General features: G+C 44.8%; 1 protein-coding gene across 1 annotated transcript; it reads right to left on the bottom strand.

Annotated features, from left to right (window-relative positions):
- On the bottom strand, window positions 1–8,302 carry Rab5b (RAB5B, member RAS oncogene family). Its single transcript, XM_051176037.1, has 5 exons — window positions 8,052–8,302; window positions 5,442–5,593; window positions 5,078–5,200; window positions 3,923–4,016; window positions 1–2,187 (listed from the first exon to the last, which is right to left on the bottom strand). Exons 1-5 carry the CDS (start codon window positions 8,212–8,214, stop codon window positions 2,072–2,074), a joined length of 648 nt encoding a protein of 215 aa, XP_051031994.1. The 5' UTR covers window positions 8,215–8,302; the 3' UTR covers window positions 1–2,071.
- Between the last annotated feature and the right edge of the window lie 11,745 nt (window positions 8,303–20,047).

The raw sequence follows: 20,047 nt of genomic DNA, 5'->3' as shown, positions 1-20,047 counted from the left end.
GAGGGGGAGAGGGGGAGGGGGAGGGGGGAGGGAAAAACCCTAGGGAAATGGTTTCCCAGCCCCTAGGCAATAAAACATCTTCATTTTTGTCCCTTGGAAACTGCAGAGAAGGAATTAAGTCTCCCTAGGTTTTCAACTTATAAAAAGGATGCACCTGGATGCTTTGGAGGACTAACGGGTTCTAGGGAAGCATAGTTGGAAACAAATGTGTGTTTCAGGGCCATGAGAGCTAAGGCTGCCCCTGGAAAAGGACGAGAATTGAGGCCTAAGTGGAAGAACCTAAGCTAGGGCCTTGAGAGTCTTGGCGGCATGGATTCCTCAGCTGCTCTGGAACAAAAGGCGGCCTGTAAGCCAAAGGGACAGAAAGGTTCTAACTCTAGGTTACTGTGGGCTTTCCTTTCTTCTGCAAATTTCCCCAAAATTCTGGCTAACACCCAAAAGAACTGAGTTCCCTCTTGCATCAATGGCTTCCCACAGTCACCCTAAAATACCTACTGAGGGGTGTAGGCTCGGGAAGGACCAAAGCCCTCTGATGACACAAGGCAGCTGTTGTGAGACACCTTCAGTTCTAGCTGTGCCCGCCTGTCCTAGGACAAGCGGCCTCTGTGGCAGGAGCCCCTAGTGGTACATGGATTAAGAAAGAGTAAAGGGGAGGGGAGGGAGGGAGGAACTAAACTCAAAGTAGCAACAAAAGAGGAAAGAAAGGGGCGACAGGAGACAGAAGAGACTGTACAGTGAGAATAAAGACTAAGTATTTACAGGGAAGTAGAAAAGACATGGTAAAATACAGCAAGCTGAACGTGAGCCCTGGGAAGACGGAACACTCCCTTGGCCTGATCCCTCTTCACTCTACTGCCATGGCCCATGCTATTCCAGGCCACTCCCCAGCTGCTCAGACAAACCTATACCCAGGAATAGAGGCACGAATCAGTCAGGAGGCTAGCAGTGGACACTGGGCTGGAGTAGCTGCTACTCTTACTGTTTTCTATAGTGCCTCCCAAACCTCACATATTGTAAATTCCATTTAACTAAGAAGGTTGAAGGGTAGGTAAATCAATCAAAACCCTAATAAACATGTATCCTGACTGAACTACCATCAATTAAAGTGCAAACGGCAGGGGCATGGCGTCCGGGGCTAAGGCCATCTCAAGGCCAGGGTACAGGAAATGCCTATGTATAAACAAGAGGATGGGTATCAGAAACTGGTACCTCCTCCAATTAGATAACAGCAGAGCTAAAGGTGCAGGCAACCAGTGAAGATTCTTTGGAGCACTCTGAGGTCCAATCCCCACACTGGAGTGGGGGTGGGTGGGTGGGGAGAACTACCTAAGAGGCCGGTGAGGGAAAAAGCCTTGGGATGAGTTCCAGAGCCACAGATGACACTGCACCTCAACCTTTATCCAGTTAGCTAACACAACTCCCTCCCATATACGGTGCCTTTGAGCTTGCCTCCCTATTCTCACTCCTACCTAGGAACACCCTCCACAAGTCCAACTCATGGGTGCTGCAGTGTTTCATAGACAAGAAACTCCTACCAGATAAATAAAACAAAAAGAAATGTTTCCTTACTCCCTCCTGCTCTGAGCCTTACTGCCCCTGCAGGGTCCTCAATGTAACTAAAATTACATTGTCTCCTTTTTCCGTCCCTGGATATACCTTTCATCATCTTGGGAAGAGGAGGAAGCAGGATCAAGAACAGGGAGTGATGAGAGGTGGAAGAGGGAAGAGGCAGGAGACAAGTCTTCCCTTAAACCCTGGGAAGGGATACGGTGGGGGTAACAATGAGGAGGTCACTGTCTTGCACCTAGAATACGAAGTGAAGAAAGTTTGTTTTGGAAGGAAGGTCCTGGGAGATTTGACCCCAAACCCCAGAGTAGGGTGTAGTAGTGGCAACAGCTGCCTGGTGTTGGTTGCTGAAGCGTTAAAAAGTGCCATGACGGAGCTGTCAGGAGGCAGCCCTTGGGAGCCAGGGCTCAGTGTGCTGTTACCGTAGGGGCTGTGTGCTGAGGGTGGGGATGGAGGTTATGTCTTAGCTCTCGTGCTAACTCCACATGTTTGCTGCCAGCCACCCTCAGTTGCTACAGCACTGGCTCTTGTTCTGCTGAGACTGCTCATGGAGATCCACACCCCGACTCCGGCCGGCTGCACCCCCCAGATTCTGGGGTTCACTCTTTGGCAACTTCTTTGCTAAAAAATAAGAGAACAGAACAAAGCATGGTAGATTTTACATAATATGTGTGTGTGTGTGTGTGTATACATACATATACATACACACACACACACACACACACACACACACACACACACACACACACACTTACTTTCCACCCCAAACAAAAAGGCTACTGAGTGGGGGGTAAAGTAAGATTAACATTATGATCTGAAGAGGGCAGGGTGTAAGGGCATACCTCACAAACACAGGGAGCTAAAGCTGCCACCAAAGGGTGGACGTTACAAAAGGAAGGGAAGTTGTTTCTATAACTGGAGATTTTCTCCTTTGATAGTGCTGAGGATTGAACCCACCCACTGCTATGGCTCTGACCTTGATTTCTCTTACTCTGGAGTCAAACTCCAGAGCTTCAAACTCTTGATTCTCTGGTCTCAGCCTCCCATATGGTAGGATTACAGGTGTACAGCACCACACTTTTATTTCTTGGTTCCTTTTAAAATCTGTTTTAAAGGGTGTGTGTGCGTGCGCGTGCATGAGTGGGTATGTGCACATCAGTGCAGGTGCGCTCAGAGCTCAGAGCACCGCACCTCCTGGAACTGGAGTTACAGGTGGTTTTGAGCCATCTGATGTGGGTGCTTGGGAACAACTGTGGGTCCTCTGCAAGAGCACCGTGTAGTCTTAATCATGGAACCACTCTAGCCTACTGTCTTTGTTTTAAGTAAGGTCTCATGTAGCCTAGGTTGTCCTCAAACTTGCTAACATCCAAGGATGGCCTCGGCCCTCTGCGATTACAGATGTGCTTTGCCCACTTAGACTGCAATCTCTTTGCTTCAGCTTACTGCCCCAAATGGGATTTTATGCACGATCACCATGCCAGGTTGAAGGGTTTGCTTTGATTTGCCACCCCCCTTTCCTCCTTTCCTTTGGTATTTTCAAGACACTGTGTAGTTCTGGCTGTCCTGGAACTTGCTCTGTAGACCAGGCTGGCTTTGAACTCAGAGAGATCCACCTGCCTCTGCCTCCTAAGTGCTGGGATGAAACATGTGCGCCACCACTGCAGGCTTTTATATTTTCTTTTGAGACAAGTCTCTACCATAGCTAGCCCTGGCTTGCTTAGTATTCCTTCCTCTCCCACCCCTCCCTTCCTCCCTCCCTCCCTTCCTTCCTGAGATAGGGTCCTCTCTCTCTGGCTGTCCTGGAATTAGTTACATAGACAAGGCTGGCCTGGAATTTATAGAGATTAGCCTCTGCCTCCTGAATGCAGGGATTAAAGGTATGCACCACACTCAGCTATGGCCTAGTACAGTGGTTCTCAATCTGTAGGTAGAATAGCAGATATTTACATCACCATGCACAACACTAGCAAAATTACAGAACAAAGTAATTTTGTGGTCGGGAGTCGCCATACCATGGGGATCTGTGTTAAAGGGTCATGGCAGTAGCATTAGGAAGGTTGGGAGCCACCAGCCGGCCTAGTACTTACTATGTAGCCCAGTTGCTTTCATACTTTGTGGTAACCCTCCTGTTTTGGTCCCCCAGTGCTGGGCTACAACCATGTACTGCCATGCTCAACCTCAGGTCTAAGCCTTTCTTGTTTGGCTTCTTTGCAGAGCTGGTTATCACACCTTGGGCCTCACCTCCAGCTGCATAGCTGCAGTAATTTCTACGACCATCTGTCCTTGCTTTGGGTTAATGACAGCTTTACATACGGACAAGAAGACAGGTAGAGCTCACCACTCGTCCTGCCCTTACCTATTGCCAGGAAGAGGTCATTCACGTTCATAGCAGTCTTGGCTGAAGTCTCCATAAATAGCAAGCTGTTGTCGTCTGCGTATGCCTGCGCTTCCTAAAAGGGAAGAAAGTAGTATTGCTTTTCAATGGCAATCAGCACTCTAGAGAGAGGGAATATTTATGATCTCCTCAATGTCCTTTGTACCAGTTGGTCCCAGACCCATAATATGGTAATGATTTCCCTCAAGAGAAACCCATGTCTACTAAGTTCAACAAAGAGGTATCGGGAATCTATGCGTGCATGTATGTTCAGATGTGCACACATGTATGCTTTGGATATCTTCCTCAATTTCTTTTCATCTTGTTTTTTTTGGTTTTCAATGTTTGTATGTATGAACACGTGCGGGTGGAAGTCAGAGTCAATGATGGAGTAGGTTTTCTCCTTCCACCTTTCTGTGGATTCCAGGGACTGAATTCAGGTCTCCAGGCTTGCCACTTTACCTGCTAGACCTCTTACTAGTCCCCAAGCCAACACATTTTTTTGTTTTGTTTTTGATACAGGGTTTTTTGTGTAACAGCCCTGGCTGGCCTCAGACTCAGAGAACCTCCTGCCTCTGCCTCCCGTGGGCTGGGAAGAAAGGTGTAACGCCGCCGCCACCACCACCTGGCATCTCATTACTTTTTAAACTTACTGTTTAACTGCAGCAGCTGGCCAGCAAGCTCCTGGGTGCTCTGCTCTACCTTCCCGTGCCCTTTTCATGTGGGTCCTAGGCATTCCAAGTCCTCCCTCGGCCTGGCCATACAAGTAGTGTACAACTGGAAATGCCTCCCCAGTGTAAGCAATCTTAATTATGGAGAAGGGTGAACTGATAGGAATCTTTGGGTTTTGGCATATCAATAGCTCCTTACCTCAAATTTAACTACTCCCTCCTTCCTGTTTTTACCCTGGTACCCTACAAGCACTATTTCCTCACACCTCTGATCTGCAATTTTCATCTAATTCCTTTAAAATTTCCTGGCTGCCATTATGTTCAGAGTGTTGCTGTATTTAGTTTCGTGTACAAATAGGAAGTGAGTTAGTAAATGCCTCACATGAGGTTTTCAAGAGACTGGTTTGGAAAAGAGAGGTCCCACATACAGAGTGAGTGTTAGGGAGGGACTCTGGGACCATCTTACTTCATACTCCACCATCCGCTTGTTGGCAAGGTCAGCTTTGTTCCCTGCCAGAGCGATGACAATGCTGGGGCTGGCTTGCCGCTGTAGTTCCTTTACCCATGTCTTTGCCCGGGCAAATGTCTCCTAGCAAAACATGAAAGAGAATGGGCTGCAGTGAGCGTTAATCCACGGTCATTGCCTTCAAAACCCAGTCTCACGGTCTCCGCCCCAGGGGTCCCCCCCCCCCACAGTCCACTTAGCCTGGCTTACTGCTTACAAGCACTCTTGGCACTTTTATTTGGTTACTTCGAGAACCTGCTTCCTCACCCGCACCTAATTTCTATAAGTAAATCTTCTCAACAGACAATCTTCTCAGCCCACTTACCTGATTAGTAATATCATAAACCACAATTGCAGCCTGGGCACCCCTGTAGTACATGGGGGCTAGGCTGTGGTATCGCTCCTGCCCAGCGGTGTCCCAGATTTCAAACTTGACTGTTGTGTCATCTAGACACACAGATTGGGTCAGGAAGGCCGCTATGAAGAAGAGAATGAAGAGCTGTAAGTGGAGGATGGATGGGAAGATCGTACTCCCCTTCAAATGATCTCTTCTCATTTTAAGACTACTTGCCACCCAGGCCTGTCAATTACAGGCTTAGTGTTCTCGTGTGTAACTACTGGGACAGGATTAAGATGGCCTCTGATCATTTGTGGGCGAAGGCAGGAAGGTCAGGAGTTCAAGATCATATGTGGCTATTTAGCAAGTTCGAGGCCAGTCTGGGCCAAGTGAGACCTTGCATTAGTTTATTCATTTATGAAAAGGTCTCACTATGTAGTGCTGTTCTTGGAACTCATTAAGGCTGGCCTCAAAGTCAAGAGATCTGCCTGCCCCTGCCTTCTGAGTGCTGGGATTAAATACAAAACAAAACAGGCTCAGCAGTTAAGAATACTGTTGCTTTTCTAGAGGACCTGAGATTCAATCCCAGCAACCCCAGGGCTCACAGCTGTCTGACTGGTTCTCTCTTCTGTCCTCAACAGGCACTGCATGCATGCACACACATGAATACACATGTGCATGTATGCATGCGCTCGCATACACACGGGTGAAACACTCATATACTACTAAAAACAAATCTTTCTAGCTACGGTATGGAGAGCATTATAGGCTGTGAGGGAAAGAGTACACCAGGCACTTACAATACTCATCCATGCTCTAACCTCGCTTCTTTTTAAGACAGGGTTTTTCTATAGCTCTGGCTGTCCTAGAACTCACTTTGTAGACCACCCAGGTCTCAAGCTCAGAGATCTGCCTGCCTCTGTCTCCCTAGTGCTGGGATTAAAGGTGTGTATCACCACCACCTGTCCAGTTCTAACCTTCTTAAGTGGGTAAGAAATAATAAAGTGCTAGGTGGTGGGTCAGCACTTGGGGAGGCAGAGGCAGAGACAGTCTCTGAGTTCAAGGACAGCCTGGTTTACAGAGCAAATTCCAGGATAGCCAGGCTACATAAAGAAATCCTGTAAATAAAAAAGAATGAGAATATTTTCAGGGCGGGACACATCTGTTATTCTAGCACTTGGGAGGTAGAGGGAGGAAAATCAGGAAAGCAAGGTCATTCCTGCTACACCGTCTGGACTACATGAGTCCCTGTCTCAAACAAACAAACAAACCTACAAGACTTTAAAGTTTGATGGCAGGTGCTAGGACAGTCCTGCTAAGGTGCACATGGTGGTCAAAGAGCAGCCCCGTGGAGTCAATTTTTTCCTCCACCTGAGTTCTAGGGACTCAACTGTGTCCCCAGGTTAGCACAGCAGGTACCTCTACAGCCTAAGTCACCTTGCTGCAATCTTCCCTCCCTCCTTCTTCCCTTCCTTGCTTCCCTCCTTTCCTCCCCCTCCCTTCCTTCCCTCCTTTCTTCCTTTCTTTTTTTAAATCTGCCACTTTTGTGTGTCTATGATGGGTACAGAAGAGGCGTGGGATGCCCTGGAGCTGAGATTACAGGTGATTGTGAGCTGCCCACCTGGTGTGGACACTGGAAATTCAGGTCCTCTGAAAGAACAGCAAGCTCACCTACCCACGGAGCCATCTCTCTAGCATTCCCAGGGCTATTTTTTTTTTTTTTAAGGAAGACTTAGCAAGACTAAGAAGAGCGGTACTTAAGTGCAATTGCACACTACAGATGGGTGTGGGCTTATCAAGAGACTCATCCCATCACATATTTGATTATGAATTACTGTTCCAAAACAAAACAAACAAACAAAACACCAATTTTGGTGTGATGGTACTGGGAACTGAATATGGATGGAACTGTGCACGCTATATTCCTAGTCCTTTTTCTTTTCAGTCAGGGTCTTGTTTGTAATGACTGGAGCTCACTCTGTAGCAGATTCAAGCTTTGAACTTGGATCCCCCTGCCTTAGCCTACCAAGGAGCTAACATTATAGGCCTGTGTCAATAGGCCTACGAGTCTTGTTTTTAAAGGGTTTATTCCAAATTATACATAAGTATTTCTAGAACCTATTTTTATAAATTACACGTACTGCACGGGTAGTACTAGTGCCTGATGGGGCTAGAGATGTGAGACCCTTGGGAGCTGGAGTTGCCTGAGGAGGCTTGCTCAGAACCTAATCTGACCCCCACTGTATGTGTCATCTCAAGTCCCCGAGTGTTGTGGGTTTTTTTTTTTTTTTTTTTTTTTTTTTTTTTTTTTTTTTTGTTTGTTTTTTTTTTTTTTTGAGACAGAGTTTCTCTGTGTAACTCTGTAGACCAGGTTGGCCTTGAACTCACAGAGATCCACCTGCCTCTGCCTCCCCAGCTCTGGTATAAGAGCATAAGAGCATCCATTTGCTACCATGCTCACCTGATTTTCCTTTTCCTTTTTTTTTTTTTTAAAATTGTAACAGGGCCTCATGAAAGCCAGGGCTGGCCTCAAACTCTGTATCATTAAGGACTGTCTTGATCTTCCTGCATGTTTCCCATTCCTGGGGTAACACTCACCTCCAATGGTGCTCTCCTGGTACTCATGGAACTGCCCTTTGACGAAACGCAGCACCAGGCTGGATTTCCCCACTGCAGATTCTCCCAGCAGGACCAGTTTGAACTGGCATATTTTGCTGGCCTGGGGCTGCCCATTGGGCCTGGCTGTACTTCTGCTAGTCATAGCCAGGTTATCAAAGTAGGAAAGGGTAGAGGGAGGGGGGATGCCACAGAGCGGCAAAGGGGGGAGGGGAAGGGGAGGGACTTCCAGGCTTCAACAGTCCTGTAGGGAAAAAGGTTAAAGTTAGACCCAGGACCACTGAAATGGCAGCCACTTTTCCCCCCTTTAGCTAATTTTGTTTGTTTGTTTTTGTTTCTTTTCAATTCAAGGTTTCTCTGTGTAATCCTGGCTGTCCTGGAATTCACTCTGTGAACCAGGCTGGCCTTGAACTCAGAGCTCCACCTGCCTCTGCCTCCCAAGTGTTGGGATTAAAGGTGTGCACTACCTCAGCCTAGCTTTTTTGTTTTGTTTTATGAAATGGTTTAAAAACTTTGGTCTATAGCCTAGGTTGGCTTTGAACTCATGACAATTTTCCAGCTTTAGCCTCCCAAGTGCTGGGAATAGAGAGGCAGGAACTCCATACTCAACAGTGTTTCTTGGACAGCATCTAAGCTCAGGTGACATGCACTTCTGACTCTTCTGCCTTCTTCTCTGCTAGAATTGCAGGCCACGTGCACCCTATGCCCAGCTGGTTTTGATTTTCTGATACAGGCTGGCCTTGAACTCACTATGTAGACCAGTCTGGCCTTGACATGATTGTGAGCTCCCTGCCTCTGCCTCACAGGTTTCTCCTGAAGCTTAGCTGTGGTAGCCATCCAATACTGAAAGGCCATTCCCTCGTCTGATAAGGTCCTCTGCAGCTGACATCCAGGGGTGAGGGTGGCAGACAGGAAACTCACAACTGCTTCTGGGCAAGTGTGGTGATGCCTATCTGTGACCCATTCAGGGCGCTGAGGCAGGAGACCATGCTTTACTTGAGGCCAGCCCAGCCCCAACCCACATCGAGAGCTACATCTGGAACAGACTGCTCTACCAGAGTGTGGCTGGCCAGGGAGTTGAAATGGTAACTGAAAAAGAGTTTCGAATTCCCCACCATGTTTCCAGATTTTTTTCTGAGCCACAACAAATTCATCAAACTGTAGTTGGCCCATCCAACCACAGGTACACTAGACATCCAGCATGCCATGGGTGTCTTTCTTTTCCTCTTTTTTTTTGTTGGTTCTGGGAATTTTCACAAGCTACACAAGTATTTTACTACTGAGCCATTCCCCACTTTAGTTATCTTAGATAGGGTCTCACTATATAGTCAGTGTGGTGCTTATCGTGTAGCCTGGGCTGGTCTCCATCGATGGGATGTCAGGTGTGGACAACCATAACTTTGATATTTACACATGTACTAATTACGAATATATTCCTGCAAAGTACTCTAGAAATGAAACAGATACATAGAAATAAAGGGGAGAGGGTAAAAAGGAAGTTAACAGAGGACTGAGAGAGTAATCTACAAGAATGACAAATTACTGTGACCCTGTATCGACTACTCTACACCAGCAATCCTAATAACCCTGACACACACTATCATTAAAAAAATTTTTAATTGACAGGTGTGGTGGCACACACCTTTAGTCCCAGCACCTGAGAGGGGAAGGCAGGAGGTTCTCTATGCGTTCGAGGCCAGCCTAGTCTACAGAGTCCCAGGGCAGGCTCCAAAGCTACAAAGAAACCCTGTCTCAAAAAAACAAACAAAAAACTATTACTGCAAATCAGAATTAATTTGCTTCTCAACCAGCTGTGCAGCCTTTCTCAAACTGTGGGCTGTACACCAACAGTGATCTTGAAATCTGAGGGATGGAATGAAGTTGTCTCTGGCCAGTGTATAGCTATCATTTTTAGATGCCATTTGGATGAAAACTGAATATAGAACTTCCCTAGGGTCAGAAGATCCCTCAACTTTGCTGCTATAATAGAGTAATTATTAAGGTGGAAAAAATCCAACCCAGCACAGTGTGGTAGAATATTATTTTAAGGTGTGTGACTTTTGTTTACGCTGCATTTGTTTAACTTGGTGAAGCTGTGATTCTTTGCCTGTTTGAAACACCTGATGGTCTAATAAAGAGCTGAGCGGCCAATAGAGGTGTTGGAGCAAGGATAGACAGGGCGGGCAGGCAGAATATAAATAGGCCACCCGGCCACCCATGGAGTAAAAGCAAGGTTTACAGAAGAAGCCCAGGGGCAAAGGGTAGATGAAACAATTTAAGATAAGGAAAACTGGCAAGAAACAAGCCAAGCTAAGATGACATTCATAAGTAAGAGTAAGACTCTGTCAGTGTGATTTACGTGGGAGCTGGGTGGCGGGCCCCTCAAAAAGGTCTAAAGAAAAAAAAAAAAAATTAAAGTAAAACACCAATAGCACAACACACCATGTAATGGCCAGGCCTCTGTAATCAGGTGAGCCTGCGCTATTCCTTAAGCCACTGTGACTTTAGGTTCGGCTCTCAGTAAGCCTTCTGAACCTCAGTTTACCTAATAAGCGTGCTTGGGGGAGGTGAAGATTAGTCAAGGTAACAAAGAATGAAATATGTATTAACTCTGGGAGTTCTATATGCATTTAAGAAACTTGTCTTTAGCACATGGCTGTAATCCCACAACTTGGGAGGCAAAGGTCATCAAGATCATTGTCACATAAGGGATGTGAGTTTGAGGCCAGCTTTGGCAACAAGTGACCCTGCCTCAAAAAAGATAAAATTAAAATATTTCTTAAAAAAGGTATCTGAGAATGAAGTATTTTTAAAAACATGTTTCTGTGGGACATACACTGCCTTACAGGAAAAGAGAAGGAACCGCAAGTCTAAATTTCAAAACAGATGGCAAGAGCCAGACATGGCGCAGTGGTAAAAGTGTTTGCCATACAAGCCTTGGTGTACGTACAGTTCTTGGAACCCATGATGGAAGGAGAGAATGGACTCTTAAAAGTTGTGTCTGATCCCTATTTAGGGCCATGGCATTCTCTCATAACACACCATACATATGCACACCCCCACAGAGCAATAAATAAAATAAAAACTAAATTGCCCATGTGATCCATGTGGTAGCAGAGAACTAACTTCCACAAGTTGCCCTCTGACCTACATGCACCTGTACACACACACATACCATCTATTAAAAAGACATAAAACAATGACACATATTCCAAGAGCAATATGGGCAGGTGATATATATCCCCCCGCATACACACACATACACACCAGGAAAAGTTCCCAGTCATTCATTCTCCTAGACTTTATTTCCAAGTATATGATCCAAGGGGAAAAAGCATTAAGCCTCAATGTTACTTTTGTAAAATATGAAAACACGGGCACTAAGATAAAGTGAATCTCATAGCCACAGACAGATCCATTACCCTAGCCTGGGGAATGGCAGGGGCACAGCGTAGAGTGAGGAGAAGAGTTGTAACAACACTTGGGTTGCAGAGTCCTTGTTATCCCAGGGACTGGAGTCTAGCAATAGCTCACAGGCCAGCAAGCTCTCTTGCTTCTAAGCAGGCTTGCGCTGTTGGAGATTAGGAACTACTGGGTTAGAAAGGACTACCTCTCGTTTCAATATGTGACCTTCACAATCTATTCTGCTTTGCTGTTCACTGTAACTGATGGGCAACCCAATCTATAAACATCTTTTTTCCCTCCTCAATACAGTGCATTCGAAGTTGTGCTGGATCTCACTCTGTAGACCAGGCTGGCGTCAAACTCACAGAGATCCTCCTGCCTCTGCCTCCCAAATGATGGGATTAAAGGTGTGCCCCACCAAGGTCCAGCCTTCTAAACATCATTTTTAAATGCAACAACTAGACTCAAAGATCAGAGGTGTAGAACTGAAATAAGTCATGTAAGATTCAAGGTCAGCATGGTCACACATGCCTGTAACCCTAGGATATGGGAGTCTGAGGCAAGAGGATGAAACTGAACCACATAGTGAGACCCTGTGTGATGGAGAGACGGCTTAGAAGTAAAACTGGTTCTCTTCTAGAGGACCCAGGTTCGATTCCCAGCACCTATACTGGCCCTGTAACTCCAGTCTTAGGGATCCAACACCCTCCTCTGGCCTCTGAGGGAACTGTACACATGGGGTACAAAGACACAATGCAAAAAGAATACCCATGCACACAAAATAAAAATAAAGGTTAAGACTTTTTTTGTTTTTCCAGACAGGGTTTCTCTGTGGCTTTGGAGCCTGTCTTGGAACTAGCTCTTGTAGACCAGGCTTGCCTCTAACTCACAGAGATCTGCCTGCCTCTGCTTCCCAAAGGGCTGGGTGGGACTAAAGGCATTCACAACCAATACCCAGCTAGGTTAAGATTTTTTAAATTCAAAAACAAAAACAACATTTGGGGCTGTGGTAATGGCTCAACAGTTAAGAGCATTTACTGATATCCAATCAGATCCAAGTTCAGTTCTTAGCATCCATACTGGGTGCCACACAACTACCTGTAACTCTAATGCCACAGCCTCCACTGGCATCTGTATTCAACTGCATGCTCATAACACACATACAAAATGTAAGAAACAATAAAAAATACTTTTTAAAAATTCAATTGGTTTCCTTTTTTCTTTAGTTTGTTTGTTTCTTGTTTTTTTAAAGTAAGGCCCTGAAACAGCCCAGGATGGATTTGAACTCATAATCCTGTCTTCTTTTCCAAGTGAAAGGTGTGTACCATCAGGCCCCGCCATTAATTCAATCGATTCCTTATTGGGGAATTTTTTGTTTTTGTTTTAACAAGGTCTCATTATGTAGCCTCAGATGGCCTGAAACTTACTTTGTAGACCAGGCTAGCCTCAAACTCAGAGATCCCAGTATCTTTGTGTGTGCCTGTGTCCCAAAGTCCAGTCCAGTGCAGGAATTAAAGGTGTGTACCAGCACACCCGGCCTTTTAAGATTTTATTTCGTGTCTTAGTGTTTTGCCTTTATGGATGTATACCATATGTATTCCTAGTGCCTTTGGAAGCTAGAAAAAGGCATCAGATCCTCCAGAACAGGAGTGAGCTTGGAACTGAACCGGGGTCCTCTGCTCACAACTGCTGAGCCCCTCCCCTCCTATTCATTTTGAGTGGGACCCTGAGTGCTAAGGTCGTAGGCTCGCACCACCGTTCCCAGGTGACTTTTTTTTTGGGAGGGGGCTAAGAGTTGACAATGGGCAAATGATCCACTTAAAGGCAAAGAAAAAGAAAAGTAACAGTAATCTGGCTGTAACTAACTGGTCATCCATCAACCTTCAGGGTTGACTTGGCTGTGGCTGGTTAGGTGAGTGTCACCTTTGAAGTTAAAAGGTGAGTCCCTCCTAAAGAACAAGTGTCCTGGAGAGAGGGCTGTTCTTTGGTCAAGGACATTATATTATATTGTATTATATACTGCCTGCTCGGACCTCCAAACAAGCTTTCAAGGTCTCACAGGCAAAGAGTAAACCAAAGCACAGCAGCAGGTGTTATTATCACCTTCAAAACGGGGCCAGAAGAAGGGAGGGGACAGACGTTCCTCCCTTTCACTCTCCGCGCAGAAGAGAAGTGTAGCTGAGCAAGTAGGTCCTACTGGCACCCTGACGAGAGAGTGTTGGGAGTTCAAGGCCAACTTGGGCTACATAATAATGAGTAAAGTCTAAAACAAAACAGAGGAGGAGGAGAAGAAGAAGAAGGGAAGAAGAAGAAAAAAAAAAAAAAAAAAAAAGCTGAGTATAGGGTGCCTATCTGTAATTCCACACTCAGGAGGCAGAGGCAAGAGAGTCATCATAAAGTCAGGCAGGGTGTGGTGGCATCCACCTTTAATTCTCCCGGAGACTCAGAGACAGGTGGATCTCTGTGAGTTCCAGGCCAGCCTGCTCTATAGGGCGAGACCTTGTCTGAAAAACTAAAAACTGACAGCCAACCTGGCCTACTGAGTTCTAGCCCAGCCAGGCTTACACTGAAAGACCAAAGAGAAAGGGCAGCTGCACAGACAGGAGCATCCCTTAATGTGGAAGGACTGAGGCCTGTCCACAGGTCAATGTTATCCAGCACCACTGCAAATTCCCAACTAGAGCAAGACTGCATTCCTCAGGCCAGGCCCCTCAGACTTGCTTTACTCAGTGTAACTACACCAAGTCTGTAAAACTTGTGGAGGTCTATCATCTATCAGTAAACGGAGGTCCCAGTACATGGCCACCAAACTCTACTCAGCACAAAGTGTCAGTCCTGTGAGGCCAGTCACCCAGACAAGAGTCAATCCATATGGCATGTCAGACAGCCCACCTCTACAAGTAAGGAAACTGAGGCTCATAAAATTCGACAATCTGTTAGGCATTAAGTATAGTCAGATAAGCTAGGGAGTGGTGGCTCCCTTCTTTAATCCTAGCACTCAGGAGGCAGAAGTGGGCAGATCTCTGTGGGTTTGAGGGCCAGCCTGATCTACAGAGTGAGTCCCAGGACAGCCAAAGCTGTCACAAAGAGAAACTGGGTCTACATAACTAACTATAGCCAGCTAGACAGCATTTCTATTCCTGTCCCCTTTATACTACTCTACTTTTTCCTTCCTTTGGTGTTTTGTTTTGTTTTTTGAGACAATGGGCTGTGTATCCTCGTCTGGCTGGTCTTCAACTCGAAATCCACCTGTTAGGTGGGCAGTGGTGGTATACACCTTTAATCCCGATACTCAGGAGAAAGAACTGAGTTCAAAGGCAGCCCAAGTCTACAGAGTGAGTTCCAGAACAGCCAGGGCTACACAGAGAGACCCTGTCTCAAAGAACAAAACCACAGCGAAAAAAGAAAGCCCACCTGCTTTTGCCTTCTGTGTGCGGGGACTGCAGACATGCACCACGCCACTCCGCCTCCCACCACTGCATTTTGTCTTAAACAGTTTTGGAGACAAGATAGTCTTACACTTGTGGTGATACTCCAGTTTCAGCTGCCCAGACGCTGCGATAATAGATGTAAACCACTACACCCAGCGCTACTAAACTTTCTGTTGTTGAAGACACCGTCTCTCTACAAAGCTTTGGTTGGCATGGAAATCACTTTGTAGACCAGGTTGGCTTCACACTCAGATCTGCCTGACTCTGCCTCCCAAGCGCTGGAATTAAAGTCACCCCCAGCCTCTACTGTGCCTGCAGGCAAGCATGCACATGTTGACCAGAGGATAAATGGAGATGTTTCTCCAGCACTATCCATCTGGCTTTTTGAAACAGGGTTTCTCACTGGCTTACCAATTAGGCTAGGTTGGATGGATGGCCACTGAGCCTCAAGAATCTGCCTATCTCTATACCTCTCCAGTACTGGGGTTACAAGTGTGTGCCAGGTTTTTGTGTTTTGTTTTGAAACATAGGTTTTAGGGCTCTAAATCAAGTCTTCAAAAGTATGCTTCCCACTGAGCTATCTATCTCCCCAACCCTCCACTGTACTTCTGAAGGAATCAGGAAATGCTTAACTTTAGGGAGGGTACCAAAACAAACGAGTGCCTTGGTTCAGTTTCAGGAATACTGGCTCTGGAAGAGAAAACAAGTTAGGAAAGCAGGTTTCCCCTTAGACTGTTCCCACAGGAAGACCACTGCTCCTCTCTATCAGACCTTGACCAAGCCCTACCTGCCTGGATAGTTGGCAGAGGGGAAAATGGCAATCTGTAGGACCTGGTAAGCTTTGAGGTCAGTGTGAGCTATCCTAAAGAAAGATGGGTTCTTTTCCAACTTGGTTTAGACCCAAATCACCAAAATCTTGAATTGAGATTTGCACTACTTAGCAGCGCTTTAATTGTGTTGGTTCAATGTTATCCAGTGAGTCACTGACTTAAGAGTTCTACCTCCTCTATCTTCCCCTTTGTAGGCAGAAAGCATGCTTATCAATTATCAGCATGGTAGTACTAACTCCCTATTATTGACCTGAGAAAGATTAGAATGGCATTCCTTAATCTGTCTGCCTAGCAAAACCCAAACTTATAGGGCTGAGTATGAATGTCACCTGTGAAACTGCATAATTATGTCACTACAGCAAAACTCATCATTATTGCTCTTGAGTCCCAGAGAAAAGACCAAGGCTGAGGGGCCAGAGAGATGGCTGAGCAATTAAGAGCAACAGCACCTCTTGCAAAAGGACCTGGGTTCTTACAACTGTAAGTCCACTTATAAGGGTCTGACACCCTATTTTGACCTCCAGAGGTGCCAGGTAGGCTTGTAGTACACATATACAATATACATGTAGGTAAAACACCCATACACATAAATTAAAAATAAATGAATTTCTAAAAAAAGTTAGGCCTGCCTAGGCAGTGAATTCAAAACCAATGTGGACAACTTAATTAAAAAGTTAAAAAAAAAAGTTTTTAAATAAAAAGTAAAACAAGAGCTGGAAATAAAGCTCAGAGGTAGAGAGTTTGACTAGCATGTCGTATTTTACTATACTAATTCTTTACCATGTGCATACATTATTCTTATAAATGTATATGGTAATACATAATATATACACATTATAAATATGTATATAACATATTTACACATATTTTAAAAAGAGATCAAATTGTATTTTTTTCTTTCATTTTTTGATTTTTCAAGACAGGGTTTCTCTGCATAGCTCTGGCTATCCTGGAACTAGCTCTGTAGACCAGCCTGGCCTGAGATCCAACTGGCTCGGCTTCCCTGGACCTGGGAATAAAGGTGAGTACCACCACCGCTTGGCCAAAATTATATTTCTTTAAAAATCTTTTACACATTTGTTGTGTATGTGTGCACACACGTGCTTGGATGCCAGAACACATTTGCGGAGGTCAGAAGACAACTGGGAGTTGACTTTTCTCCTTCCACAATGTGGATTCTGGGACTCCAACACTCCTCAGTAAGCTTAGTGGCAAAGTACCTTTACCCGCTGAGCTATCTCCCTAGCCCAAGATATTGTGTTTCTGCCACATGTGCTACATCCACTTGCTCTGCTAAGCCATTAACTTCTCAAAAAGTGGGATTTAAAAATTTTTATGTAATCATAAATCTTCAGAGCAGTAGTAGTTGTTTATTAAGTGCTCTTGAAATAGAGGCCAAAGTAATCCTTCCCAACCAACTCCTCCCGTTTCATCATCTGGAGAGGTCTTAGTTCAGTTCAGGGAGTTTTTGACAGGCCTCTTCCTAGCTTTGTGATCACCCACAAGGGACTGCTGTCATTCTCCTGGGCTAACTGTTTTTCCTGTCACTTGTTACTATGTCCCACACTGCCCCCAATGTCTCTATAACACGGATGCAAAGCCTAGTGCCCCAAAACAAAGCTCTCTGAGGTTTTTTTTTAAAAAAGCTTTGGTTCATCATACCTGTGTTTATCCCTGGCCCTGAGAAACAAGCTTAGAAATGAAAGTCATACCACCATACAGCCAGATACCCACAACCCCTACACCAAAGCTACAATCCTTTTTCAATTCAGCTACTGTTCGATGAATGACCAAATCTTTCCTGAAATACTCTTGGGAAGTCGGAGTAGGTGATGTGTGGCTTCAGGGTGCCCTTCCTCCCAGACCCACGGCACTTCCTTACTTTAAGCTGTACCACTGACCTCCTTGCCACCAGAAGTGCTTTAGGATTAGGAAGCTGGTGTCTGCTTGTTCTCCTACCCCATCTGTGCCTCCTGCTCACAAGGCAAATTTATTAACACACATACACAAGCAAACCACAAAGGAGTAATTCCTGTGCTAAAGCAAGGTAAGAGAAGAGATAGGGCATGAACGCTCTTCTCCAAACATACTGCTCTAATTCGAGGTCTATGTTTGGGATTTTATATTGCTCAGTCCACTCTTTAGCTCCCTACATATGCAGAAACCTCTGGAAAATAATTACTTTAAGCCACTGTGAATTATTTACATCTTAAATTTGGGTGACTCCTGATACCACCTTTATTCTCATTCTCTCTGTACCTGTGATCTGGTAAATGCTAATCATATAATCTACCACTAGGCTATAATCCTAGAACCCAGATTTTAAAAAAAAAATCTTTTCCACAGTAGTGACAGTGCTTGGGACAGTGCCTACTATGTAGCTTGGCCTGACCTTGAACTCAGGACCCTGGAATCAAAGGCAAATACCATACCCAGCTTCCAAATCCTTTCCTGAAAGAAGTTTTTAAGGGAAGGTAGGAAGGTACAAACAAACCCATAAAGGGACACACATAATTGGACAGGAGGTGATCAGGGTTTAAAGACAGCAAAGACTAGAGAGGATGAACCCACGTACATACAACCCAATAGTTTTCTCCAGGATTGGCTGTGTAGGTGAGGAAAGTTGCCAGGAGGTGTTGAGCTGAAGCTTTTGCTGGACACTGTACAATTAGCATATTAGAGGGCTTCAAAAAGTCAACTTGAATTAATAAGTTGGTAGCATGAAAAGTCTCTGATACTTCTAAATTTGGAGGAAATCCAATTTAAAATTCACTAGGTACCAAGCCAGGTACAAGACCCTCTTCCAAAACCATCACTATCTCTCTTGAGATAAGGAAGGAACAGTCAAATACTGGGAAAACTTGAGGGTTTCAGATTCTTCACTCTAGTAGAAATGCCAATAACTGTCCCAAATAAGATGATTTCACTTAATGTTTCTTTCCTGTACAGAAAAAGTTTTGTTCGTGTATTTGGGAAGTTTTTAGGCTACCCAGTACACAATTGTGTGTGTACTGAAGAAGGCAAATGATAACTTGGGAGAACAACTCTATGCTTGTTCTGATAGAAGACAAGATGAACTCCAAAAGAAACACAATAAATAACAGAGTATCATCCAAGAGGAGAATACTGCGCAAAGAATGAGAAAACAGAATTCAATTAGAACATGAAAAACAACTCAGAAAAACTGTCTTTGGTGGCACATTCCTCAAAAGAAAGGTTAGTCTTATTTAATATCTCTGTCCTAAATGAAATAGTTATATGTGGAAAGACTCAGATTGTATGTATCTATGTATAGCTTAAACATTTTTTGTTTTGTTTTGTTTTTTCGAGACAGGGTTTATCTATGTAGCTTTGTAGACCAGGCTGGCCTTAAACTCACAGAGTTCTACCTGCCTCTGCCTCGTGAGTGCTAGAATCAAAGGCGTGCGCCACCACTGCCCAGCTTGGCTATTCGTTTTAAAATGTTTATATTTTACATATATATATATATACACACATACACACACACATTTTTAAATGTATGCATTACTTTGGTAATTAAGGTAAAAGCTAGAGAGATAGCTCAGGCGTTAAGTGCATTTGCAGAAGACCTGTGTTCTCGGTTACCAGCACTCCTATGGCAGTAACTCCAGTTAAAGGGGATCCGATACCTTTTCTGAATTCTGAGGGCTCCTGCACAAATATGGTGCACATACATACACTCAGGCACACACACATAAAATTAAATGTATTATATGTATGTATATATGTATATACACATACATACATATGTATGAAATGCAGCGATAAGTAGCATTACTATAGAAAGAAAAGAGGAGGTAGGAGCCTAACAGAGAAACCAATAGGGTCTGATGATATATAGAAAAATTACAGGGTAGTAACATCCCCTATATGCACATGGGAGGAGGGGACTCCCATTTGTCTGCCATTTGTCTGAGAACTGAACACCCACAAGTTGTCCTCTGACCTCCACACATGCACTGTGGCTCACATAGGTGTACAGGTGCACAGGCACATATACATACACACACACATAAATGTAATAAGTTTTAAAGGTGTCTTCATTTTCTATAATAATCCTTCTTTCCTAAATTTCTCGGGGTTTGACCTAACTAGCTAATCACACAAAAGTGCCTCCTGAAAAAGTGGACAAAAGGGACTGTGCCAACTTTCTGGGAGGGGACTTCTCAACTCTTCCCCAGATCCCCTTAGGAATATCACCTCACAGTTCCAGACCTGAGACCTCCATTATTAACTGTCTAGGAAATGCCCAAGCATTTCACAGAAACTTCAAAGAAGTTTCAACAGACAT

Source organism: Phodopus roborovskii, unplaced genomic scaffold, assembly GCF_943737965.1.
Source record: "Phodopus roborovskii unplaced genomic scaffold, PHOROB, whole genome shotgun sequence".
NCBI lineage: Eukaryota > Metazoa > Chordata > Mammalia > Rodentia > Cricetidae > Phodopus > Phodopus roborovskii.
Note: the sequence above shows the minus strand (reverse complement) of the source record. Positions and strands in the feature narration are given on the sequence as shown.